At 37.7% G+C, this 26,671-nt stretch overlaps 1 protein-coding gene across 4 annotated transcripts in view; it reads left to right on the top strand.

The window, feature by feature from the left end:
- LOC104837468 (chromosome unknown open reading frame, human C11orf30) overlaps positions 1 to 26,671 on the top strand; it is a 41,365-nt gene that overhangs the window by 1,337 nt on the left and 13,357 nt on the right. For 3 of the 4 annotated variants that reach the window (XM_010576615.1, XM_010576616.1, XM_010576617.1), the window contains exons 2-12: positions 470 to 578; positions 4,095 to 4,194; positions 4,839 to 4,913; positions 7,169 to 7,344; positions 8,510 to 8,662; positions 12,132 to 12,391; positions 16,879 to 17,155; positions 19,142 to 19,432; positions 21,563 to 21,712; positions 23,220 to 23,393; positions 25,711 to 25,847. In XM_010576615.1, coding sequence (XP_010574917.1) covers positions 509 to 578; positions 4,095 to 4,194; positions 4,839 to 4,913; positions 7,169 to 7,344; positions 8,510 to 8,662; positions 12,132 to 12,391; positions 16,879 to 17,155; positions 19,142 to 19,432; positions 21,563 to 21,712; positions 23,220 to 23,393; positions 25,711 to 25,847 — 1,863 coding nt within the window. In that variant the 5' untranslated portion in view covers positions 470 to 508. The remainder of the gene's footprint in view (positions 1 to 469; positions 579 to 4,094; positions 4,195 to 4,838; positions 4,914 to 7,168; positions 7,345 to 8,509; positions 8,663 to 12,131; positions 12,392 to 16,878; positions 17,156 to 19,141; positions 19,433 to 21,562; positions 21,713 to 23,219; positions 23,394 to 25,710; positions 25,848 to 26,671) is intronic. The other variant, XM_010576618.1, reaches the window with a different exon arrangement.

The following is a 26,671-nucleotide window of genomic DNA, read 5'->3' as shown; positions in this document are numbered from 1 at the left end:
TTTTTTTTGGGGGGGGGTGGTGTTGGTACGTGGAAAGCAAATTTTCAGGGTGTTTGTGCCGTTCTGTCATATAATAGGCTAGTGCTAAATGCATTCCCCGGGGGGAAGGGGGAGCGTGCGGTTAGCTGGAAGAGTTCTTATAATAGGTGCCCTGTGCATAAAGAGAGGGAGGAGACTTGAACATCAATTCGGAGAGCGTTTCAGCATGAAAAAAGGCTTGAGAAGGAGACGGGAAACTCGGTAAAAAGGCTTGGGTGATGGATCTGAGCAAGAGAGTATAGGAAGTCCGTGCCCTTGTGAAACTGCTGAATTCCTGCATGGCAAAGTGTGCCATTACAAAGGTTGGAGCGGGGATGGGAGCCACTGTGTCGGTGGAGTTGTGAGCAGGCTGAGGAGAGTTTACATTAATCGGTTTGGGAAATCAATAAATGATGGACTTGCACTTACTGCATTTATATTCCTTTTTCAGCGAGGCTGAGCTCTGTGGGAGCGCAGACACAAGGGAAAGATGCCTGTGGTGTGGCCAACTCTTCTGGACCTCAGCAGAGATGAATGCAAGAGGATCCTTCGCAAACTGGGTACAGTAAGATACAATTTGTGGGTCTGTATGTTTGCCCTTTTAAGATTTGCCTGCCTGCTGCTTCCATGAAATACTTTAATATGTCTACAGGCAACTTACAAGTCATTTCCTGCATTTTGCATGTGTCATTGGTTTGACAGCCCTGGCTTAAAATGATGTTTGGCAGATGCGCTCTTCCTGAGCAAAATGAATAGAGCAGAATTGTTTTGGTTTGGTCGAATCTCTCATGGATGTCCTAGACCATCTCTGCCTCAATGTTGCAGTGTTGCATTGCTGTTCTTTTTACGACTATTAACATGCAACGGGATGCTCTGTGAGAGAAGGGTCGTCATTTGTTTTCCAATTCTGTATTAGACAGCTTTTTGTACCAAAAAAAAAAAATCATGGAACCCTGATTTAACTGGTGCTCTGGGACTGGGTTCAAGTAGTAAAGGTACTATCGTAAAGACCTGAAACAGGAGAAAAAAATAATTGTGATGGTTTGTGGTTTGCAGTTACACAGATTATCAGGGAAGTGTGAAAACAGTGTTCTCGCTTAACTGTCATAACAACAGCAGCATTGTTTCAAATGTAGTTCAATATCTGAGACCCCTGTCCAGTAGTTATATATTGGGAGATTTTTTTGTGCTCTGTCCTTGTAAATAGATGTGTACAAGGAGACATGCTTTTGTATTTTGGAAGGTAATAAAAATATTTGCTCTTTCCTCAGGCATCCACTTTTGGCTACCACAGGAGAGAGAATCCTTTGTTAGTCCATTGATCTGATCTTGCACTGTAATTTTGAGTTCTTAGAGCTGAATTTCTTTTTATTTAGTTAAGAGGTTTTTTGCCAGTTAAATGATGCGTAATAGTAGAAGGGAAGAAGAAACCCTTAGCTTTCTTTTCAGACTGTCTTCTGAGGAGCATAATCCAGGAGGTGATGTCAGGAAGAGAGTTCCTCGAACTTCCTGTGACCGTCAAGTACAGCATTTCTTGTTCTCGTTTTACTTGAATGTTAAAAGATGATGTGCTGTACTTAACTGTGTCAAGGTTCTCATACGTTATGCAGCCATCCACTTTATTTTCTGACAGTTTATTTTCCCTCACTTTGTCCTTTTCATTTCATTTCTTGGGAAGCTGGGATTTGCATTCTGTTGAAGCAGACAGTGACACAGATGTTGCACACAACATTGCAACTAAGCCGTACGTCCATTAAGGTGGCAGCCCCAGGTCTTAAGCAAGGCTCAAGAAGTACAAAAACTAGGAGAAAGTGCAGGATGCCAGAAGATTTGGACCGGATCTGTGCTGCTAAATTTTGTTAACGTAGCTCTGCTGGCTAGGAGTGTGGAAAAAAAACTTCCACTCCAGCTGGTGGCGATGTGCTGGCAGAACCTTGCTGGTGCAGCTGAGCCAAACAGAACTGCAGCTACACCTCCTTCAATGACATAACCTAGGCTGACAGTAAAAAAAAAAAAATTAAAAAAAATAAATCTTTTTTTGCTGGCATGAGCTGTGTCCCCACAAGGGGGCCCTGCCAGCGTAACAGAGGATCAGAGCCTGTAGCAGCCTCCTTTCTTCTAGGGTAGAGAAGCTCTCAGTTTAAATAGATACACCACAAGACTGGAGTCTGAAGGAGCACTGGCAGTGGGAGCGAGTAACTGCAATATTCATCTGCTTTATAGAGTCCCACTTTTCCAGCTCTCAGCCCAACATCTTACTTGGTTGACTGTTCAGGAATAGCTGGGTACTCTGTCACGAGTGAAATGCAGTGGTGTAGGTGAGGCTGAAATGCATCCTGAGGTGTGCAATACCTAGCGTTGTTCTGCGGTGTTCGTGGTTTATAACTGCATAAGGGGATGGTGGTAGCACCTTGCACTTGAAATAATGATATTGATTTGTGAAACCTGTTTTGGCCGTTTGATGTGTTTTGCGTTGGAAAGAGTGTGCACCAGTTAATGATTGCTACATAGACATAAGGGTGAAGAAGCTAGTTACAGCTGTTCTGTAATCTTTACTAGCTTCCAAAAGGCCAGAATGTGCATTTTTAAACCCCTAGTGTAGAGGATCTCTATTGAAAATGCGGGGGGGGGGGGGGGGATCTGTCCTTGCTAAATAATTATATGGTTGTATCTGAAGAATTACATTATGTTGTTAACAGAGGAAAATAATTAGTATCTTAAATATTGTAACATGGTTGTCTAAATAAATGTTGATATTAGTAATAACCATTGCATTAATTAGCTAATGTTTTATAACTGAAGCTGTAAATGCTTCTGTAGGTCACTCAGCATCCCTGTGCAGGCTGCATAGTTAACCAAAGCGACTCTGCTTTGGGTTTTGTCTGCTTAATCAGGACAGGAGAGCAGGACTTCTTTTCAGCACAATTCCTTGATTTGATTTGTAAATTAGCTCTTTGGAATCCTAAACTGAAAGCTTTTCAGAATAGCATCAGTCTTTCTTTTGCAGCAAACTTCAGAGGTGTTAGGTTTTGGCCTGCCCCTTTTATTCTTGCTTTTAGTTAACTGGGATCTGTTGTGGGCTTGGTTTGGGTTGGCTGCTGACATGGGGGTGCTGAATGAAAGGCACCTATGTAAGTATCGAAAGAATTTGTATTTCTGGTTTAAAGCAGGAGTTTCAGTAACATTTCCTTAAATTGTGCTAAGCTTAGAATAGCAAGTTATTCTTTGGCAAATTAGCAGACTCCATTATTTGCATTAGGTGTATTTTCACCCTGCTTAGTAGGACAAAATTCAGAAGTTTCAGTAGCCTTTAACTATTTGGGGTTTTTTTTGTTTGTTTTTTTTTTTTTAATAAAACACCGATGGCATGACATTTACATAGGTCACCTGGAATTATAAATCTGCGTTAAATCAGAGTTGTATTTTTGTGAGTTAATTTTCGTGATATGTCTACATTTAAGAATAGTTGGATTGTTTCTTTTGTGTTGAGCAGGTTTAACTCAGTGTGTTGCATTCTTTTCAGATTCAAGCAGTTGTACTGATCAAGTAAATGGGCATAAAAGATTATGATGATCATATTTAACAAACTAGAGCTGATGTTCTCCATGCTAATTAATGAAAGGAATTACGGAAAAATCAGTTGCACTTTTGATAGTGTGTTTCTTTTTCAAGCCAAGCTTTTCCATGGAACTTTCAATAATGATACGTGTTAAAGATTTTCTCCTGCTTCTAGAGAGTTCTGAGCTACTCTTCAAATTTGGGGACTGTTTCTTCAAGCTTTCTGGCTGAACTGTCAGTTCAGAGAGAGCTTGAAATATTTGGTTGGGTTTATAAACTAGATAATCCTCTGTGATGATACAATTGTTTCATAGAAAAGCTGTACGCTGCAGAGTAATTGACTGAGCGAGTTCTAAATCATCAATCTCTTTTGAAAAGCACTAAATAATTGAAAGACATGTTCCTCTTAATGATTTTGAAAATTAATAGAATACTGTCAGTAATACTGAAAATAAAATTTTTTTCTTTTCCTTCGCTGTGAGCATTAAATAGAAATACTATTTGCTCTAATTCTTCAGAACTGGAAGCATATGCAGGTGTCATCAGTGCCTTACGTGCACAGGGAGACCTTACGAAAGAGAAGAAGGATCTTCTTGGAGAACTCTCTAAAGTGCTTAGGTAACTCTGACCTTTTTAAAATAAGAACCAATGACCTGTTTTCTTTTAAGGTACTGTGTGCTTTTTCTATCACTAGTATCTCAAAGCAAATCTTAATTTAGAGAAGTAATTCTCTGTCTTGTGGAGGTTTAATTCCTGTTTTGCTTTGAGTTTTTAATAAGGAAAACAACTGTGCTTCTGTGGCTGAAGCCTTACTGTTTTGGTGGTGTTTTGTGGGATACTGAATGTTAAAAGGATTACAGCTAGCTCATGAGTGTGCGCTAGCTTGGAGTTCCATCAAGGTAGGACTTCAAGGTCTTTGGGCCCAAGTTACATCAAGAAAGAACGCTGCATGTTCTGTGCAAATTTTTCTACCATATGCTTTAAATTTATTGCTCTCACTGGGAGGTTGCATTCTAGCTGTTTTGCAGGGGTATCCTATGAACAGTAATGTTCTTTTTATTCTTCGGTAATATTTTTGAACAATAATACATTCATTCTTTCTCACTGTGATAGCAAAAGTTAAGTGACAATCTCTTAAATGTAAATGCCTGTTCCCGTTCATCTCTTGAGTAGATTATTCATAAGTTTAATTTTAGCTGGAAGTTTTAGATAAATGTTCATGTCTCCCTCTGACTAAAATGTATTGCTGTTTTTTTTAATAGTATTTCAACGGAGCGACATCGTGCTGAAGTTCGGAGAGCAGTAAATGATGAACGACTAACGACTATTGCACACAAGTAAGTTACAGGTCATTTTCTATGTGATTTCCAAAGGTACCCTTTGGAAAATCCATTATGCCTTAACTGAATGATAGAACTTTGAAGATTGATGGTGGTTTAAAGAACAGTAGTTAAAACAGTGTATGGATGAAGGAATTACTGTGTCAGATTCACATCAGGGAGCTAGAAATGGTTATTTAGTCCTGTTGCATTTTGTATCTGAAGGCATCCCATTCGCTGTACAAGTACAATATATAATAAACAGTCTTTCATCATGAAGAGCTGTCTGTAAGACAGACCAGAAGAAACAGAAAGTGGAGAAAACAGAGAAATCCATAAGTAGGATGAACATGTTTCCTTTATTATTTTTTATTTTAGCTTTAATTTTATTTAAATCTGTTTGGAAAGGTTGTATTAAGAGGGACTTAACTACATAGAAAGACAAAGGGAGGGAAAGAGAGGTGGCAGACATTAGTGGAAAACAGTGTATCAGCACAGAGGGAGGAAAAAATGGTCAGGGTAAAAAAAAAAACTGCAGCAAGCTAACTGATGACATCAGTGTCCACTGTTCTCTGCTTGATGCAGCTGCTGTGCTGGCATCAACTGGGCTGGTTCCTCCTTGCATTTGCTTTCTCAAGCTCCACATGATTTTGAGAGGTGGAGGAGAGGAGCAAGAGGGCAAGTGCTTACGTATCTTTGATAGTTACTTAACAGTCTTACGATTAAGAACTGTCTTTAAACAGAGCTGGATTGTAAGTGGCTGTATTTTTTTTCTGTGTTACAACCACTGATTTTTAAGTTTGACTATTGTAGCTGAGGTGTTACGGGGAGGAAAAAAAGGAAATCGTACAAATAGCAGGCCACTCGGAGCTAGTAATTGTCTGATCCAAGACTTGCCAAAATCAGCATACTGTTTTAGTGCTGCAGAAGGGCATTTAACATTTTAGTGTTTTAATGTTCAAGTTTAAAGAGTTAGAAATACGCTGTTTACCAAAGAAAAACCACCAACTTCCTTACACGCCTTTAAAGAAAGGGGGGGGGGGATAATGAAAAATAATTTAACATTTAATTGTCAAATCAGGATTCTTTTCTTGAATCAAGTTTCCTTTTTAAGTAGTAGTTCTGGTTTTAGCATTTTACAGAACAAGCATAAAGTTTGTCCTGAAGTGTTGAACTTCAGCTGGATGAGATACTATAATCCAGACAAGGTGCAACTGTGAAGTGCTGCATCTCTTTATTTTTTCTGTGGTAATTCTTTGTAAGTGATGGTAATACAGTATTTGACTTAAATAATTCTCTTAACTCTTTAGGAAAGCCAACTTTGCTAGCTTTGCTATATGCAACATTTGTAGTCTTGTTTTTTATTTTAAAAATGTTTTTACCTTAGCTGATGTAGCTCTGCTTACACTATATGAATATGTATGAAGAATGCTGAAGCATATCAGGATTTAACAACAGAGCAGATCCTCTGTATTTTACAAACTAATTTGTGGTAGCTTTTACTGCAACTTGCTTGCAATAGTTCACGTGAGAAGTTGTTTTTCAGAATATATTAATACATTAAATAGGTTGATTTGCTTAAGAACATAACAGGTTTGAAAAATAATTTGCCATTTTGGTTTTGCTGATTTGACAAATGACTCATGTAAAACAGTCAAACAGAAACACTTCTCCATCTAGATAAGCACAGCATTTTTTGGAAACGTTCCAGTTTGTGTGTAAGTACTAAAGAGAAAATTAGAGCAGCAGGCTGTTTTCTGTTGAGGAGGATGCTCAGGGTCTATTTAAATCATTTCAAGTTCTGTTACCTTGTTTGGGACTACTTTAATAAGTCTGAGAAGCACTTCTGTTCAGGTAAAACAAGATTTATGTTGGTAGCTGAGGGTTTTTCCCTGTAACGTAATCAATTTCAGTAGTCTTGGGTAGGTACTTCTGTCATCCAGAAGTAGAGAGTGTACCAATTCTACGTGAATAGTAGCTAATCTAATATGGGAGTTTTGAGTATGACATCCACACACCTCTGGCCTTTTAAGGGCTCTGTAAAACAAAACAGTAAAAGAAGCAGCAGCTCTTAAATTTTCTATGGGAGGATTTCTACATCAGGTGGGAAAAATGGAAGGGCTTTCATGAAATGAAGAAAGTTGAACATTATTGCTCTAGTATGACTTTAGAAACTGCCTCTTAGACTTTCACTGTTGAAAAAAGACACTTAATGAGTACTGAGTATTTTGGAAACTCAGTAGAATACTTACAGAATGTGCATTTCTGTTTAGTATGTCTGGACCAAATAGCTCTTCCGAATGGTCTATAGAAGGTCGTCGACTGGTGCCACTGATGCCACGGCTTGTTCCACAAACAGCTTTTACTGTTACCGCTAATGCTGTTGCCAATGCAGCTGTTCAGCACAACGCATCTCTTCCAGTTCCTGCAGAAACTGGAAACAAAGAAGGTGAGAGAAAGCCAGGATTCTTCTGCAATCTGTGGGAATATAAAAATAATGTCATAGTATAAATTATTATCTTAGATGTCAAGTGTTAGATATTTAAAAAAAAAACCAAACTGAATCTTTCTTACTGAACAGTATTCATAGAAATATTTTTTAATTTTTTTTTAAAGATGCCTTTGCAGTATCCACAGCATAAATCTGGCAGCTTTGTGTTAGTGAGCACACTAGCAACTGAAATTAAAAAAAAAAAAAACCCACAAAAAACCAAGCTGCCAGGAAATGACAGGGAAATTCACTGGTTAACTTGTTAAACTCTGTAAACTATAAAAACTTGGACTGAAGGCTTAAGATTGTGTAAAGTTCTGTAAGTGATGAAAGATGTTTCGGAACACTTTATTTTAAGAATGTAAGTAGGTTTTGGTGAAAGTTAAGAAAATTCTGTTGGTTTTCCTTTTTTTTTTTTTTTTTTAACTTCAGATTAAACATACCAGGTTAACAAGTTAAACAATTGCTTTCTGTTTTCCCTATGCCTTTGAAATAATACTAGTACACATTCCATCTAGCTTGGCCGAATAGGCTCAAATTATGCTTCATGCAGGTGGAGAATGTGTAACACTTCTTGAAACAGGCTGTTTTATTCTGGTTTTGTGAGAAATACTGGATCATTGTACTATTATTTATAAATGACAGTTTAAAAAAGCTGATTAGCAAAACCAGTTGTTCCTTACTGTAGGAATAGTTTGGTTTCTTCGACCGATGTACTGTTGAGGAGAGGCATTAACTATTTTCTCTTGGTTACCGGTCTAGATATGGTCATTTACAGAAAAGCAAAAAGACTGAAATACTGAATTAATGCTAAAATGGAAAACAACAAGTTGTAAAGTAAAACATCAGATTAGTATGAATAAAAAATCTAGAATTGGCAGCACAGATTTCTGGGGACGGGAGGAGGGGAGGTTAGATTTCTATGTTGTGTTTGAAGGCCGTTAATTCCATGGCCATGCTTAGGTCAAACCTGGGGAGTATTCAACAGTAACAGGATTGCAGAGGCAAAGATGTGGATAATGACCCAATAAGTCTTTGGCTTCCATTTCAATTGTTAAAATAGTGATAGAATAATGGGATTCTGCACTTCAGTTATATGGAAGGTGTCTTTTCTCCTCTTCAGTGGTGGTTTGCTATTCCTACACAAGTACCACTTCAACCCCAACATCTACCCCTGTTCCAAGTGGCAGTGTAGCAACAGTGAAGTCCCCCAGACCCGCCAGTCCAGCCTCCAATGTAGTCGTCTTGCCAAGTGGAAGTACTGTTTACGTCAAAAGTAAGTGATACTAGCAACTGATTAACAAAAGGGAAAGAAAGGGACAGTCTTGTGGCTGAAGCATGGGCTGAGTTAAACACTCTGACCTTGGGCAAGTCATTTAATGCCTTTATGCCTTTGTTTAGTCTAAAGAATGAATTTATTGCTTCCCTTTTTCAGAGAAATTGTGTTCAGGATAAATCCACTCACTGTAAAATGCTGCAGGGAGCAGTGATGGCAAGGACAACAAGAATGAAAAGTATTTTGAAAATAAAATATAGGAATTGCTGTCTATCAGTGGATTTCTAATCCCACTTGTTCAGAATTTGTCTTCAGGGTGGCTCTGCTGGTTGCTTCTGCAGAGGACTTCCCTCTTCCTTCTGCTTAAATAATGCAAAGTGCTCACTTATTTGAGTTAGAAAAGGTCCCTCCTTTCCACTTTCACAGTTGACCTAGACTTTTTTTAGAATGCAGTACTTTGGCAAGCATTTATATGCTTACATTAACTATGTCTGGGCATTCTGTGATTTATTTGGAAGCAAATCTTAGTGAGGCTTGCATTCCAGGGCAACTGTGAAAACTCCATACGAACTCCCACCAGATACCCATCTTCCTGTATTTAAGTTTGGAAATCCAGGGCATAATGTCTAGAAACAGTCTTTTTTCTTGTCCCCCGCACCCACCTTCTTTCTTTGGCTAATAAATCAGCTAGTTCTAAAAGCAGGATATGTCCTCATACATATGCCCAGCTCATCAAAGGTAGTTTTATTTAACTAATAATTAAAAATGGTTCCTTCTGTACTGATTTGGTGTCTATCAAAATGCAGGTGACAAATAAAGATTAATAGTGAGCTGATAAGTGCTATTTTGATGCTTGCTGTGGATACCTTTAATATTTAAAAAATATTTTAAACTTTGTGCTATATATGCATGTTTGTATAAACTTCTATCTAGTCAGAAATGTCACATTGTACATAAATATAATGTTACTTGCAAACCACCATGTTCAATGGCTATATCAACCCACAGAACCATTACATTAAGATTTTTTCATTTTTCTGATTTAATGCACTGATCACTCAGCTTTAGTTTAAAGATTCAGGGGAAAATGTTCTTAACCTCTTAAAAATTTAATTTAGACCTCTATTGAATTATTACATGGTAATGAGTATAAAAGCAGTCTAGACACATGATAGAGGGATGAAAGGTCCTCATTTTTATTCCATCCATCCCTAGATTTAATTTTTTTCCCCACTTTGCATGCTTCATTTGGGGTTTTAGGGTTTTTTTTGGTTTTGGTTTTGTTTTTTTTGTTTGTTTGTTTTTTAAGGAATTGTGTGTTTTTCAGAACGTGTTAATGAGTCACATTAGTTTTAACAAACTTGGTTAAGAGCAAACTCAGGAGGCCTGAGATACAGTCATGACTTCGCCACTGATTTGTTGTGTGACCTCATCCAAGTCACAGTCTGATTGAGCCATTAACCTCTCCGTGCCTCTGCTTCCTTGCTTGTCAAGTGTGAGTTATAGTCGAGCTGTATTACCTTTTAGCTTAATGCTTGTGGAAAACTTTGTGCAAATGCAGTTTCTAACATGAAATTGTAGGAATAATGTTCTTAAAGAACCCCAGCAGTGAAAACAGGAGATGAAATGAGCAGTGCTTGACATAAAATAATGTTCTGCTAGTTCAATTTTTACTTTATTTCTTCCGTGTTGTGGTTGGGGTTTTTTTGCGTGGATGAGGACCATGAACAAATAGCTTTACCTTCAGTATTTCTTGGTGACCCACCAAAATAACAGCTGTATTCTAACATCCTAGCTGCATGTGGATTTTTGATTCAGATGGATTCTGAGATTCTGAAATTCCTGCACGTTTTCAGTGTGATTAGTGACCTCACAGTTGTAAGTTTATGTAGCGCACTCACAGCAATACTTAAAAGCCTGTTCATAAGAGACTTCAGAGTCGTGTAACCAAATCTCTTCTTTATAGATGGAAATCGCTGCTGGGCTTGCTCAGAACCATAAAGTAAATAGTTGATTAGAGCTTTGAAATCTGGGCTCATAGATCCATGCTTCATCTGTACTGCTACAGCCAGCTAAAACTATGTTTTGGAGTTCAAAGCAAACTTAAAATAGAACCTTTGCTTCTCTTCTCTAGTTCAGTTTCCCATCATTGTGTGGATACAACTGTCAGCCTTCTGAAGCATACCTGCAAATGAGCTGGTACTCATACTAAGAGAAGATCCCATTTTTCAGAAATCACTTGCTGTGCTAGTGGGCACTTTCTTGTCCATGTTAATTCCTGTGTCTTCACTTTTCAAATGCCAGAATATTTAGTTATTTTAGTTAGAGATTGACCATAATTAGATCTTGACCCTAATTAGAGATTGACTGCCAACCACGTTTGCTTGGGTTACCAGCAAGACCGCTTTTTACCGTGACAGCATTTTTTGTCTATAAGCCCCAGGCATACAGAACAACATCTTCAGTCTTGTTCTGTGTAGGGCAATTGTGTATTTTCTGCATATCTCTGTTTTTTCAGTTGTTTAACACTGGTTAATTTGGTAAACATAAATGCTACCCAGTAGCTGTAAAAGATTTTCAAGGTAATCAAACTGTGTCTTTCTGTAGTGTATACCAATTTATGAACCTTTTGCCTACTTAGGAGAGTTTCACATGGATTTAAGATCTGTTGATCACACTGCAGAAAGGGTTATCCATTGCTCAGCTGAATATTGCAGCAAACCTTTTTCCTCATGTGCAGTAGGTGATTGTGAGGAAAATGAACACACTTGAGGCCAGATTTCTGTTGTTTTTCATGATTGAGTGTTAGGTGCCATTTTATATCTGTTGCACAAAACGCACCAAACAAGGCAGAAGCTCATAAAGTGAGGTGTGACCTTCATACTTAAACTATGTAATTAAAAAAAAAAAAAAGGGATCTCAAGATGCTGTTTTGAGGTGAAAGGGAGAAGGGTACTGTAATGATAAGCCTGGGATGAAAGTAGGTACAAAGGTTGAAATCGGAGAAGACTGCAGGAAGGTAAACTTCAGTAGTCCAGTTGCTGTAAACAAAACCAGCAACAACAACAGTAATGTAGTGTAAAGTTTTAAACTGAAATGTGCACAATGCTATCCCAAACCCTTTGTGTCCATAGTCTCATTAGTCAAACTTCTGGAGACCAAATGAAATCCCTGTGCTGGCTCTTATGTTCTTTTAACCTCTTAAACTGAAGTAACGGAGTAACTGAGTAGCTTGGGGTTTGGGGGGTTTCTTTGCTTTATGGCACTTTAAGCGTGGTCTATATCAAGGACTAAGACCATCTGTGGTGTGATACAGGTTATTTGTGACCATAAGGTGTAATTTATCCTCTATTTTCTTTCTGTCTTCTTCGAAAGTGGGTATAAGACTCAGCAAGTTTGTAGTGTTTTAGAAAGCACCAAGAGCTGCAGATGGGGAAAATACAATTGAGAAAAAGTACTTCTTTTCCAGGTGTCAGCTGCTCAGATGATGATGAAAAGCCCCGCAAAAGACGGCGAACGAATTCTTCTAGTTCTTCCCCTGTTCTCCTGAAAGAAGTCCCGAAGGCAGTGACTCCTGTCACTAAAACTATCACAGTGCCTGTAAGTGGCAGCCCCAAGATGAGTAATATAATGCAGAGCATTGCCAACTCCTTACCACCACACATGTCGCCTGTGAAAATAACCTTCACTAAGCCCTCAACACAGACAACAAACACGACAACACAGAAGGTATGTGGGGGAAGCTGCCAAATGTTACTTTATTCTGGTTTTATCAATGAATAAGATGTGATGTTTGACTCTTCCTTTCTATGAACTGTCTAGCTGTTTTTTAAGGATTGCATTGGGATAAGGTAATCCCTCTTTAAAACGAACAAAGAGAAAACCAAACTCTTGTATGAATTTAGTTCACCTGTGTGTGAAAGGACCTGGATTGACAGCCGTGGAGACTGAAGCCCTCTTTTTATCCACAGAACAGGTACAGCACAGGCAGCGGGAGTGCAAGCTTCCCCCAGACTGCCCCACCAATGTGCCTCAACCCTGACCTGAAGGGACCACTTCTAGGGATGAGAGGGGATTCAGTCTCCATGCTCATTCAATTCTTGGCCTCTCTGGTGAGACTGCCAACAAGGTTGCCAGTTAGTACCATTTGTGGTGTTGGGTTTTGTGATATGGACACTAGTCCACTGAGAACTGGATCACATAGGCCACTGAACAGCCTTCAGATGGTAACAACTATTGGTCAAAGGTAATCTTTCTTATTTCTATTTTCCTTATTTATAATTATTCTTTGCAGTAGTCAAATTCCAGGAGAGGTGGCATGGGCTTTCCCTTGCCAAGCCTTTTGTCTAGAGACTAGTTTTTTGGGGTCTATAAAGCTTATTCTTGGAGCTGATCAAAGACTTGGGGGGCTTTATTTTCCTTTCAGTACTAGTGTGCCATTTCTCATTCCACATTAACAGTGTTATAGTGGTCAAAATCAGTTGCGTTATTTCAGCTGAGTGTGCCCACCAGAATGCAGTGTGTGGGAAGAGGTTTTCCGTGTTGAAATTTTGTATTGGACTCAGGATTTTTACATGCCTAATCTGTGGCATGACTATTTTCCCATGCTTTAGGAAGCATTTCAGATGTGTCCACTTTTAAGATTTAAAAAAAGATTAATGACTCAGACCAAGTTTGTTCTTGGTGTGGTTATTAACTGAGGCAGACTTGGGGGGGGTGGTCTGTGGAATTAATTTGGCCTTGATACCAACAAACTGATGGTAGGCTGGCTACTAACAAGCATTTTTTTTCCAACTGTGAGAGCTTGACTATTGAGCTCAAACTTTCACATGATATTTGTTCTATTAGTCGTCTTAATTGTTTTATGACTCTATTTGGATTAGCAGAGTTCCCATGTCCTGATTTTTGGAAACTTTAAAACCAAGGAAGATTAACTGAAGTAATGTGCAATAAAGATCTTGCTTTCTGGCCTTTTCCCACTTCAGAGCTCTGTGATGCTTTTATTTGATTCACTGTTCTTTAACAGTGTCCTTAATCAAATTTCATATCTGAATATATGTGTAGAAGTTCGTGAGTGAGCATAAACCATCAGATGAAATGTCCTGCATTCTATGCTGCAAATCCACAGCTAGTATAGGGCTTAACCTACCCATTCTGTTGCTCTTGTTAGGCTCATCTTTTGTGCAGGAAGAATTTTTTGCCTTAAATGTCTGTAGTGTTGTATTCAGTGTTATGTATCATGGTAGTTAAATCTCCAAAAGGAAGAGAATGGACTGTTGATAGGGTCTTTTCTGCAGTTGTGCCTCTGCTTGTTCTGACATGGAGAATTTTAGGGTTTGCTTTGCATAGTGTTATTTGACACTCTTACTAATCTGCAATGATAGGAAAATCATCACTTGTATCATTAGGGAGCCATAGTAGGGTTTGCATCTGAGCTTGTCACACTGCCCTCTTCTGTTGGATTTAGATATGCCAAAATACGTAACTGGATCATTTTGGTGGGAGAAACCCTTTATAATAGTTTTAATTTAAATGTCAGATTTGTTACACTCAGATTGGAAATGTACTCTTTTAAACAAGTGCTGTTGGATAGGAGTGAAGTTGTTGGATATGAATGAAATTCTTCGTTTCTGCATGCCAGCTTTCTGAATTGTTTTGACATTTTAGTAGGTTGGAGGAAGATTTGTCGTAACAACTAATAATGTCACAGCTCCAATTTCTGGATTCTTTTATAATGAAGTCCTCTGTCTAGGACACAGAAGGAATCTAGCTAGTGAAGCTTCTGGCAGTTAATGCCTTTATTTCTTCAGAGACTAGGTTTTGATGTCTCTCAAAATAGAGCTGACAGGACTAATTTCAGTGTATGTTAGGAATTCATTTTTACCATAACAATTAAAATCAACAACAACAAAAAGCAACTTGCCTTTTTTTTTTTTTTTTTTTTTTTTTTTTTAAAAAATCACGCAGTCTTTCTGCTGTAACTGATGTGATGCAGTTTTGGTACATGATGAGGTTACTTTGATCATTTTGACATGTGAGAAAATAGTATCTCAAAAATATAATTGTTGTGATTTCAGCTTTATACTTTTAAATTTTTACCTGAAAAATCTGTTTTTTGGATATACTTCTTATATGAAGATCACTAAACTTTGTTCTGCTGTGTTAATTTTGAAAGAAGAAATAAAGAGACCCAAACCTGCTTAGTCACAGGACAGCCATCATTGTTGAACTATAATGCTTTACAAGCTTTTTATCCTTGCATGATTAAATAAAGTGTTCTTAAGTGATAATCTTGGACCGATGGTTTTAACTCTGTCTTTGAATGAAGAGCAATGGTCTTCAGGAGTTGTGATTACGCCCAGATTCATCCTACATACTTACTTAGTTGAGATGCTGAACTTGCACTGTTGCACTACGGATTATACAGGAAGTTTAATGTGATAATCTGCCTTTTTTAACTGCAAGTTGTTCTTTGACTGTATTCCTAAATTAGTTATCTTAGGTGGAATGGAGCTGGCCCTAAAATTGAAACACTTGGGAAGTATTTCTAGTGTTAACTGACTATTTAAGAAACGCGTTAAAACTCCAGAGGCATACTGTAGGATCTTTTCACCTGCAAGCCTCGTACCAGAATCAAGCTGTGTCGTGTTCAACTTGTCTGCATGGTTGTAGCCTAAGAGCAATTTCAGAAGGGTTTTTTTGATTAAATCAAGTTTAGGCAGAAGGCAAAAATAAGAGTGATGCAGAGAAAACGTTCTCCCTGGAGAATGCATTAAAGTGGTAGAGCAGCAGACGTGGACACCTTGTTCTTCAGGCATTAGTCAGTTATGGTCAACCTGCTGTAGCTCGTGGAGGTAGTGAGGTTTTGGTTTTCCTCAGATCAAGATATTAAAGGCTTAGATAAGTAGCAGGGACCATAAAACTGGGGCACAAGGAGAGGCAGAGGCAGCCATGGTGGTGAAATTTGCTGCTTTTATTCCATCCATATAGTTATCTCCTTTTTTTATTTATTTTTTAAAAAAAAAAAACAAACAAATTATAAACTCTTAATCTCCTACTGCTTGATGTGTCACTTAAGTCTATTTCTGGTGCCATTATCATACTATTTCTTTTCTCTATCAGGCAAGGTTTCAGTATTCCTTGGGTAGTAGCGTAAGACTTTTAGTTTGAGCTGACCCAGGTTTTCTTTACTCCTTCTGTACCTTTTTTTTTCTATTTGCATTTGTTACATCAAATCATTAATAAGTTTTACTTTTAAAGGTTTTAGTAAATTTTTTATTGGGACAGTTGCATTATTAAAACCCAATATTCTTGCATGGTAAACTGAAAATATGTTGTATTTCTGTGCTGTGTGTTTCTATTTTAACTGTGTGTAAGTACAAGGAGATACATATAAGCAGAATAAAAGGAATCTCTTTACGTAAACAGTCCCATACTCGATACTGAAGAAATGCTTAGTTTTCTAGGTCAGTTGCATAAGAACAGACCTCTTCCAATGTTCTAATGAAGTCTATGTTTTTCTATGTCAGATCAGATTCATGGCGTTGTAATTGTAACTCGCACTAGGGGTAATGTTTATTGTCTTCAGACAAATGGTTTTCAGACAGATAAGAGAGAATTTCTTGCTATTGAGAGCACTAATTAAAGCAGAAATTGTTTCAAAGCTAAACCAGTTTTTTTCACTGATGAAATATTGATTGTTTACAGCCTTGTGGATCAAAAATATTTCCTATTACTGACTCAGCAACTGCTTGTTAATTGTTAAAGAGAAAAAAAAAATCATCTGTTCTCTCATTGCCCTTTCTTGATGTATGTGCAAAGTTTGGGAGAATAGTGTTTAAAACCTGCTGGAAATCCCTTCAGTTCCGTTTCAAATGGGCTTCAGACTTCCTGGCCCAGTTTAATGAAGCCAAACAGCTTATTCCTATCTGTTTGTCTTCAGACATGAGATAATTCTACTTTAATTAGAGAGTAATTGTTTTTCTCAAAAAAAAAAACCAAACCTTCTAATTTTAAGGAAATGTTTATCACCACTTCTTCAAACTAATAGAATTTTTTTGTTGCCAGCAAATGTAATTACAACAGTCTTAAATGGTCTTAATAAACATGTATCCCTAAAACTAAATACACATAGGCAGATGTATTACTGAAATATTATGCTCTTAAATAAATGCAAAGAACAAATGAATTTCTTGTTGTTCTTTTTCTTCTTTCAGGTGATAATAGTAACCACCTCTCCAAGCTCAACTTTTGTACCCAACATCCTTTCAAAGTCCCACAACTATGCAGCAGTTACGAAACTTGTCCCAACATCAGTCATTGCCTCAACTACTCAAAAGCAACCAGTGGTTATAACTGCTTCTCAGTCCTCTTTGGTCAGTAGCAGCAGCAGCAGCAGTAGCTGTTCTACTCCCTCCTGTACTGCAAATACTATTGCTGTGACTGCTGTAGTATCATCAACACCGTCAGTGGTTATGTCAACAGTAGCACAAGGTATGGCAATAACATATTTATAAAAGCTCTTTCACTGATTAATTGGACTTTGTTTTGAGAACAACATAGGGGAGATGCACTTTGTGTTTACATATGATGAATGAAGCACAGGAGGCGTGGAAGTAATCTACTGATGAAACTAATCCAAGATATTCCACAAAAGTTCTTGTTGAACTCTTTCCCTCTTTACTTCAACAATTCATGTGCAGATCCTCTTTTTAAAGAGAATGTGGTGAGATGGTGTGGCATAGCTTTTTTTATTTTGAAAAGATTCTACTTGCAGCATTAAAACACTGTAGCTTTAAGAACTCTTATCTGATGCATGGAAAATGGATGTTTCCAATATTTGAAGGTGATTGCTTCTCTTAAAGCCTGATTTACAGAAACATGCAAAGTTAACATCAAGTAGATACAATCTATACTTGACATGCCCAGTCTTTAGAATATTTCTTGTGGTAACTAATCTTACTGACAATTCTGAAAGGTAGAGAAGTGTTTATACCTTTTTATCTGTGTATTTTATCAGCATGTCAGCTTTCAAGTCCATAAAAATTAAGACCTGAGTGGGCCTGGATTAAAATTCCTACATTTCTGATTTCTAATTCCAACTATGTGTGCTAGCTTGACTGTTTCAGCTCCATGGCCACTAGCTAACATTTGGAAGGGAAGCTGTGGATGAATGAAAGGGCCTCAGTGACCAGCACTTGAAAAATACTCTGCCTGACAATGACAAATGTCACATTGCAATTTTTCCTGGTCCATATTTTCCATTCTTGTTCCATTCCATAAAAAGTTGAGCAACCAAATCAAGACTGAGGAGGTATTTTGCCTTCCATATTGCTTCTGTTAATCAGGTCCTGAAGATAGTAATACACAGAGCACAAGGGCTTACAGCAGAATTTCATATTGTTTGAACTGTGGACTTCTGGTTGGGTTTGATCATGGAAGAGGCTATAATTCTAAAATATGTTAGGTGGAATATCTCTAATAGTTTTTTTCAAGGCTGTAACTGTCATTGCAGAAGATGCTGGTGAAACGTTATGTGACATAAACTGAAAATCGCTCCAAATGTGAAGAAAGTTAAATTCATGAATGCAAACAGCTGACCAAGAAAACAGAGAAACCATCTTAGATGATGCAGTGAGAAAAGCGTTGCTTATTTAGTTTGCCAGGCTTGTAGTTTATTGTGATTTCTATCATTATCACTGCCATCTGTAAATGTAGAGAAATAAGAGAGGAGATTTTCTTTCTATTTTCTACTACAACTGGGACTTGGTTAAAAAATGCCTTCATAAGACATGGACTTTCTGTTTGGGCTTTTGGTGCTTATGGATATGCAGTTTAGAATTACAGATGAAGCCAAATTTCACTGGAAATGCTGTGACAACTATGTAAGGAAATGACAGAAATAAGTACTTAAGATTTATTTGGGAACTTTCCATCTTACTGCAAACTTATATTTTAATCACTTTTACTTGTAAGATCACCTAACCTATCAGCACACAAAAAAAAAGCGTGTTCCACAGTTTTCTAAATTACATACCATTACTTGATTCATTCCTTTAAAATAATGTTGCACTCTCTGATACTCTGTCCTAATATTGATGGGTTTGATATTTGTCGTTCTCATACCCTTAACTTTTTTTGTAGTCATGATTTTCACTATAAATATTTTGCTTTCTTGCAGCTTAAAGATCAGACTTTGAAAATATGTGTAAATTATTTGTACTACAAGAGGTACAGAAAGTGGACTGGGGTTGTGGTCTTCTTTCCATTAGCTGCTGTTCTTCTGCCACATAGAAAATCTGTTATAAGGTCCTTCGCCTCTGAACAGAGCACTTCTGCTCTGGGGGAGCTTTTTTTCCTCATGTATATCTATGCATTTTTCAGTAGTAAAAATAGTTTAAATATAAAATTATTTTAGAATTTGTAATATTTTTCTTTTCTGTTGTACTGTTCAACTTTAAACCATTTACTCTTTCACAGGTGTGTCTACATCGGCAATTAAAGTTGCCTCTACCAGACTACCTTCCCCAAAAGGTTTGGTTGGGAACCCAACTCAGATCTTAGCACAGTTTCCCAAACAGCATCAGCAGTCCCCTAAACAGCAGCTGCACCAAATACAACAGGCCCAGCCACAGCAACCGCAACAACAACAGCAGCAACAGCAGCAGCAGCAACAACAGCTGGTGCAGTCTTCTGTAGCTCAACAGCAGCCACAGCAATCTCAGTTGCCACCTGGCATCAAGCCCACCATTCAGATCAAACAGGAATCAGGTAGTTGGAGTTAATCTTGGGTCCTATTGCTGATTGGTGAGGTCTAACCACAACTCAAGAAAGTAGGGCAGAATGCTGTCCCAAAATGTGCATGGGGAGCTATCATTAAGGTGTAATTACTTGAGTACAGGATTTGGCATTAAACCTGGCTATAAGTAGATAGTGAAGGATGTCTTAATGTTTTCAGCTAAAATTAATTGAAGAATTTGGTTCTGTCACTCTTCTTGTTTGGTTCAGGTATTGCAGACCATGCTTTAGGAGTAAATGTTTTATCTTTAGAGATTGAAAGGTATGTAAATATCTTCAAATGTCACGTGATTGGCAACCTGGAAGACACCAGTTTTCTGAAGATCCGAGAGCTGTTCAACTGTATCAACTGCAAAAAGAAGTTAATCCATGTTTTAATTCTTTTCTTGGGTCCAGAAATCAAAACCTGCTTTTGAGGTACTTGTCAAAACAAATACAATTAGATCTGAGACTGGAAGTTGGACTCGATTCTTTTTGGAACACTGACTCATTCAGTTGACTTTGGGCAAGTCATGTAATCTTTCTATCTTGGCTTTACTCTGCAGTAGAATATAGTCCTTATCTCCATAAGATGCAGTAAGAAGTACTGCTTGCAAAGTTATCTAATTCTAAACGAAGAAGTGCTATAAAAGTGCAAAGTATTTTTATGTCCCTATTTCATATTAATCAAGTCAGTAAAATTATTATTTTAAATTCATACTATTTAGATCAAAGAATTAAAATAGTCCATAGAATTAAAAAATAAACAGCTCTATTCCTGTCTGTTGATAAACTTCCTTTTGGATTATAGGACCATTGCCTAAGAAAAAATTACTAATGAAGACAGATAAGAGGCCTCCATCCTCCGGTCATTGAACGATATTTGATCAATAAGAGCTTCACTCCTTGCCTTCTACCATGGGTTTAGGTTCAGTGTGCTTTTTAGTTGAAATTTCTTTGGAAATACCATCTGATACCTATTCTTTCTGGAAGATGTGAATCAATTTTCAAAGAGACTTTGCTTTTTATCTGGTTTTGTGTCTGGATGATGCAAAGGCTTCAATTTCTCTTTCCTAACTTCGTTATTTAAGTTTGGAGCTTACTTGCTCTGTATGGCTTTTATAGTCGAAGTAGAAAGAAGAAAACATCTCCAGAGGATGTTTCACATCCCAGGTGGACAAAATTGTTCACCTAGAAATATTTCTGTACAAATGTAAGTGCCTACATTTAGATGGGATTAATTCAGGCTGGGTGTTTCATGGCATTTGACCTACACAATGCAATACACTTACCTCGTCATGGAACAGAACATAAGATGCAAGTGTCCTGGATATACTTTTGAACAGATGACATGAATCTCCTGGTTTCCAACTGAGAAGTGAAGCATGCAGAAGTCCCATTCCACTACACAGTTGAGAGAGAGGGAGCAGAATCCTTGCTATACTAAGGTGTCCTCATCCTTTGTTCTTGCTGATTCGGCTCAGAGCTTGTTTCAGCCCAATTTGTTTGTGGCTTCAAGATAACCAATAAACCGAGAGGAGAGCGAGCAGTTTACTTAAAGCAGCCTTCCCTAGCCAGTGTCACAGTTGCTTCCCTACGGCCACTAGTGCTTTTTGTGCAGAAAGCTTTTTTTAATTAATCCAGAGGGATGAAATTCAACCAGGCTAATTAAGACACATTAGAATTTACAGACTAAATTGATGAAGAGCTATTTCACTTTTAGATGGTTCATTGTATATGAACCAATTCAGTATTGGTTGTAACCTGTTGGTTCCTGGGAAATGTTCTACTTTTTGAATCATGGACCAGAAAAGGTTAAAAATCACTACAGCAAATCAATGATGGAATGGAATCCCATGCCTCAGTGGGAGTAGCTAGGAACTGAAACAGGCACATGAAAGGCAAAGATGATGACTGTCTTGTTATTTGCAAAATAAACAAAAAAAACCCAAGCAAAAAAAACAAACCAAAGAAAAAACCAAATATTTTTCAGGATCAAGAATACATGGGCTCAGAATAGAAGCCTTGTGAGGCTACTTGCCCACTAGGGCTCGGTCTGAGAAAGCATTTCAGAAAGTAACTTTTCGTGCCTGTATTTTAACAGTGACCTTTCTCCTTTCCTAGGTGTTAAAATAATCACTCAACAGGTGCAGCCCAGTAAAATCCTTCCCAAACCAGTTACAGCGGCCTTGCCCAGCAGTAGCAATTCACCTATTATGGTGGTTAGCAGTAATGGGACTATCATGACAACTAAACTGGTCACTACTCCCACTGGTAAGTTATGGCTCTGAGAAGGGAAGGGAGGGTAAACCCAGACATACAGCTGATCAAATGTGGTTTATTAGGATAAAAAAAAAAAAAAAAGCACTTCTCCCTTGTGAACAGTGAGCACAACAGCACATTCACAGTCCTGTTGATACTTATTCTAGATTAGGATTTTTGCACTGAGTGCTCTTTTATTCCTGTTATGGTCTTTTTGAATTGGTACACAAAAATATGATCGTTCCTTCCTCACTGGGTATATTTTAAAGGAGATTTTCTTGCAACTTACACTGATACTTTGCACTTTTGTAGCACCTTACATTAGACAATTTACATTAATTAACTTTTTAGGTACCTCAAGCAGATAGATCAGCATCATTCCTATTTTACGTATATGGACTTTAAAAGACAGGTGACTTGCTCATAGTCCTGCAGTGAATTTATAAAAAAGCCAGTAAATTGAATTTTAAACTCCCAGTGTTTTTCTGGGGATCTAGTTGTATTTGTGTTTTCTTACTGGTTAAAGATCAGTAATAATGGAGACCGCTCAGATTGTAAACTTGCACGAGGAAAACTTGAAAGGCGACTTTATTCTAGTTTTCAGAAAACTCTATAATTAACTAACTTCCTGAATTTTTAGCATGGGTTAGGAGTACTTCATAAAAACATTCTTAAGAACATTTTAAAAAAACCACCAAACTAGCAGTTTTGCAGTTCATTTAATTGGTAAAACCTGTATTGTGCTTTCTTGGATTTGAACACATGGCTTTCTTGTTGTAACAAACTGTTTTGCTCTGTGATCTTTACCAATTAAGGTCTGTAGTGCACTAGTGCAGCAGTACAAGCAGAATGGAATTACAATGTTCCTGTTGACTCATTATTATTTTGAGCAACTTTCTTTTGTGGACTCAGTTCTGTTTCCATTCTGAGAAGGAATAGGTCTGAAAAAACAGCATTTATACCTTGTTGGGAGGTTTCTTTTATACTGCTAAATGCTAAATCTGTAAAATCGCATTTTCATTATAAATTATATTTTTTTCTCTTAGAGTGATATTTAGACCAGTCATTCGTGGTGTTCTTTATAAACAATTTGTCATATAGGAGAAGTGAGAGTATAGGTGTCTTTCAGGAGAGGAAGGGATCAGTTCTGGTAGTGTCATCAGATGCCTAACTCTTGGGCATCTGAGGGAGCAAGTGGCAAACATACAGGCAGAATCTAAACACCTATTGAAAATTACAATCTTGGATACAAGCACATGAGTTAAAATATGGCAGTTGTGGAATATTTGGTAAAATACTTCAGAAGACTCTTACATCAATTTAAAGTTGATATATAGTTGAATATTGCTGTCTGGGTTTAACAAGTACTAGGAGCATTGTAAAGGGTGGTAAAAATTGCGGTGTCGGGTCTATTTGAATAAAATCTAGTGCTTTTTTTCTAAACTAACTTATTTTTCCACAAATACTAGTAGAGGATCATGTTCTAACAGTGAACTTTCTTGTTCTTTCTTTAAAACAGGAACTCAAGCAACATATACACGGCCAACGGTTAGCCCCTCTATAGGGGCTCGGATGGCTGGAACTCCAGGGGCTGCTACTTATGTGAAAACTACAAGTGGTAGCATCATTACCGTAGTACCAAAATCACTGGCTACGCTGGGAGGGAAGATTATCAGCAGTAATATTGTTTCTGGTAGGCATATGAGTACTTTGGTATTAAGACTTATTTCAAAAGTAATTTTAGACTTGCTGTAATTGTTTAGGGCTTTTCTGTGGGTTACATGCTCAAATAATTATGAGGACCTTTACTGGAGAAGTTGTTAATTCAGAAGAAAAATAGCTGAGGATGAAGTAATGGGTAGAAGTTATGGAGGTGGTGTTCTTAAGGATTGCAGTAGTTCTTGTGCTTAAGAAGGAAACATCTAATGTGAGGGATGCCTGGGAGGAAAAGAGAAATGTGGGGGAGGAGAACTACTATATTGGCCTCTGTTAGAGGGCAGAAAGATCAGAAAACTGTATTGGCTCCAATTTAAAGCATTTTATAATCTGGATGCTGCCCTTTTCTATTCCACTGCACATCCAAAGAACCAGAATGAAAATGAACTGTGTATGTTAAATTCAGCTGTGCAGTCTCCACCTTATCCTGTTCTTTTATCAGTGTCAGCCTGTCTTTCCCTTACTGCATGTTCTTACTTAAGTTTTTCCTCTTAGCCTCATGCAGACCCTGCTGCTTATCTCTTATCTTTGTTAGTCTGCTGACCAGCCTTGGTGCTCTCTGCCTGTATAAGCTCTAAACATAGGGTCCCTTTAGGACCAGGACCAAGCACACTCACACCAGTAACAATTTCTTAGTATCTGTTTTGGACTTAAACAGTGCTAATGCAGAGAAGGTCTGCTGCATTTCCTAGCTAGGTGCACATGTACAGCAAGATCTGCTGGGTCTGTTTATCCTGTCTAGTAATATCTTTAAATTGTCTAGTAATATCTTTAAATTACTCAGAGGTCCCATTGCTGGTGCTTAGCAAAGACGTGACATGGCACCAGCCAGCTCCTGTCACTGGAAGGTGCTGCACAATCTATCCTGTAAACCCGCTCTGGGGTATAGTCTGGTAAGAGGTACCTCAGTTTTTCAGATCATGATTTCTACAAAATGGTATTTAGGGCTGATACAGTAGCTTTTTTGGGAACAAGTAACTTTTTTAGCCTGTTATGGGTATGATGAGTTGTTAAGAAGATTTCTAGATCTACTAGTGAGTTTATACACAAACGCAAGTAGTATTCCCCTAAGCACTAGCTAATGCAGGGAGACCCTTGGCTGGTCCTGATAAGGATAATAATGATTGTCCTGAAACAACACAAGTTTGGAAAGGATGCCTGCTTTTTGTTGGTGGTGGTGGTTTGTGGTGGTTTTTATGTGGGGGTTGGGTTTTTTAGGGGGTTGGTTTGGGCTTTTTTTTATTTGTTTGTTTTTGCTAAGGGAGCTGTTTTTAGATGCCTCTGAAGTCACCAGAGTTAAGTAATTCATGATCTTGTCTCAGCATGTCTTCCCTTTCCCAGAATTAGTAGAATTATTAGTCAAATACATAGTGAAGTATCTACAGGCATGCCTAATAGGTAGAAGTTAGTGAGGGGAATCCTTGGGTTTGTAGCTCTGCTGTGACTGAGGGGGACTTTCTTCAAGGAGAAAGTGGAAGGTATTGATAAAAAGCTGTCTGAGTAGATATTGAAATGGCAGTCTGATAACACTGATGACTTACATATCAGTATATGTACTCTTGTAGACTGCGGAGGGCTGACCAGAATTACCTGTCACTGCAGGTGAATAAAAACCTGATACAGGGAATGGAACTAATTAAATACCGGGAGAGGAACAGAAATAGCCAACACAGCTCTTCAGAAAAAACCCAAACAACCCACACTTCTCAACTTTTAAGAACTGATTGTAAAACAATAGCATGTTTTTCTTTTTTCCTTCCTTCTTTCAGTACTCTGCTCGTCACTTGTATTACAACAGTTCAATGCCAGAAAGAGCTGGTATTTCTCTTGACTGGAGATACGTTCTTAGTACGTAGATTCTTCTACAGAAGTTATCTGTAGAAGAATATTTGTCTGTGCAAATAGGACCTTGAGTTGACTATTAGTGGTGTCTTTATCCCCCCCTAATTTTAGCCTTTGAAAAGTTAGACATGTTAGCCTGAGAAAGCTGTATTAGTTTGCTCTGTAATTTGTGAGAAGGGGCTGACTGTCCTAATATAGAATAAATTACTCTGTCCTGGGCATGCCTATTTTTACCGTAGGTGAAAGGTTTGTAGAGTGGGTGTCTAATCTTTGTATGTTGAGTTGGGTGATGTAAATTGCCATTCCAGATGCTGCCCTTTTTTTTTTTTTTTTTTTTTGTTGTGCTGTCAGATTTAAGTATAATGATTGCTATATAGGTCACCAACTTTTACAGTGGAAGGAAATGTGCATGTGATAAATTGCACCTTATTTCTTTTCCCACAAAAATTTAGGAACTACAACCAAAATCACTACAATTCCAATGACATCCAAACCCAATGTGATTGTTGTGCAAAAGACTACTGGAAAAGGAACTACAATTCAAGGGCTTCCAGGCAAAAATGTTGTCACAACGCTGTTGAATGCTGGGGTAAGTAAGAGTCTCAAATCGATAACCAAGTAACAGGCTGTGTGGTGGCTGCTGCATTCATTCTGCTAAAGTCCCTATTAAAAGGAAACTGTGCATGAGCTCCTTAACAGATACAGCATGCCTTCATGTCAGGGATGTTTGAAAAGCAAGTATGTTTTGCAGAGTATGAAAGATGCTCAAAACAAGCTGGAAATGTTCTCAAAGTTAAAATAAAAACTTTTGAGCTTGCCTTTTTTTCTATGGGTAATGATTTTGTAATCCTGAAGGGATTAAGTAGAAGAAAATTACTATAATCTTACCTTATTTGTGCTCTAGTGAGAACCACGGTCCTGTGTTATAAACTTGCATGTCCAACCGTTTTATCTTTTGGGATGTAAAGGGCAGAAATAAACTGTCCTTTCACAGTAAGGGTACCACCTTTCAATTTATGTGATGTGTAACACTAACATCCTGTACGTGAGTATTGTATAGTGTTGAATTATGTTTTGGATAACCTGATGTGTAGTAAGAACAAAATCAAGATTTCAGTTTCAACTGGGTTTATCTGTAAGTGCTAGTAAATAAAAATTATGGACGTGCTTTATGTTCCTAGATAGAACTGTGAGATTTAATGCATGAATCATGTAATCTTTAAAAGTCTACCTGAGTAGCAGAGCTGAGTAGGGAGGGTTTTTTTAAAACGTTTTAGGAATTTATTTTTTTTAAGATTTTGAACTTTCCTAGTTTCCAAAACTTACAGCTGTATTTTCACAGAAGTGGAAATCTCGTGACGTTACACAGTAGAAACCACCAGAATGTGATGATATTTCTGAAACAAGTATGGT

This window comes from Haliaeetus leucocephalus, unplaced genomic scaffold, assembly GCF_000737465.1.
Source record: "Haliaeetus leucocephalus isolate CR32 unplaced genomic scaffold, Haliaeetus_leucocephalus-4.0 Scaffold536, whole genome shotgun sequence".
NCBI lineage: Eukaryota > Metazoa > Chordata > Aves > Accipitriformes > Accipitridae > Haliaeetus > Haliaeetus leucocephalus.
The sequence above is the reverse complement of the archived record's forward strand: the minus strand, read 5'-3'. Positions and strand labels throughout refer to the sequence as shown.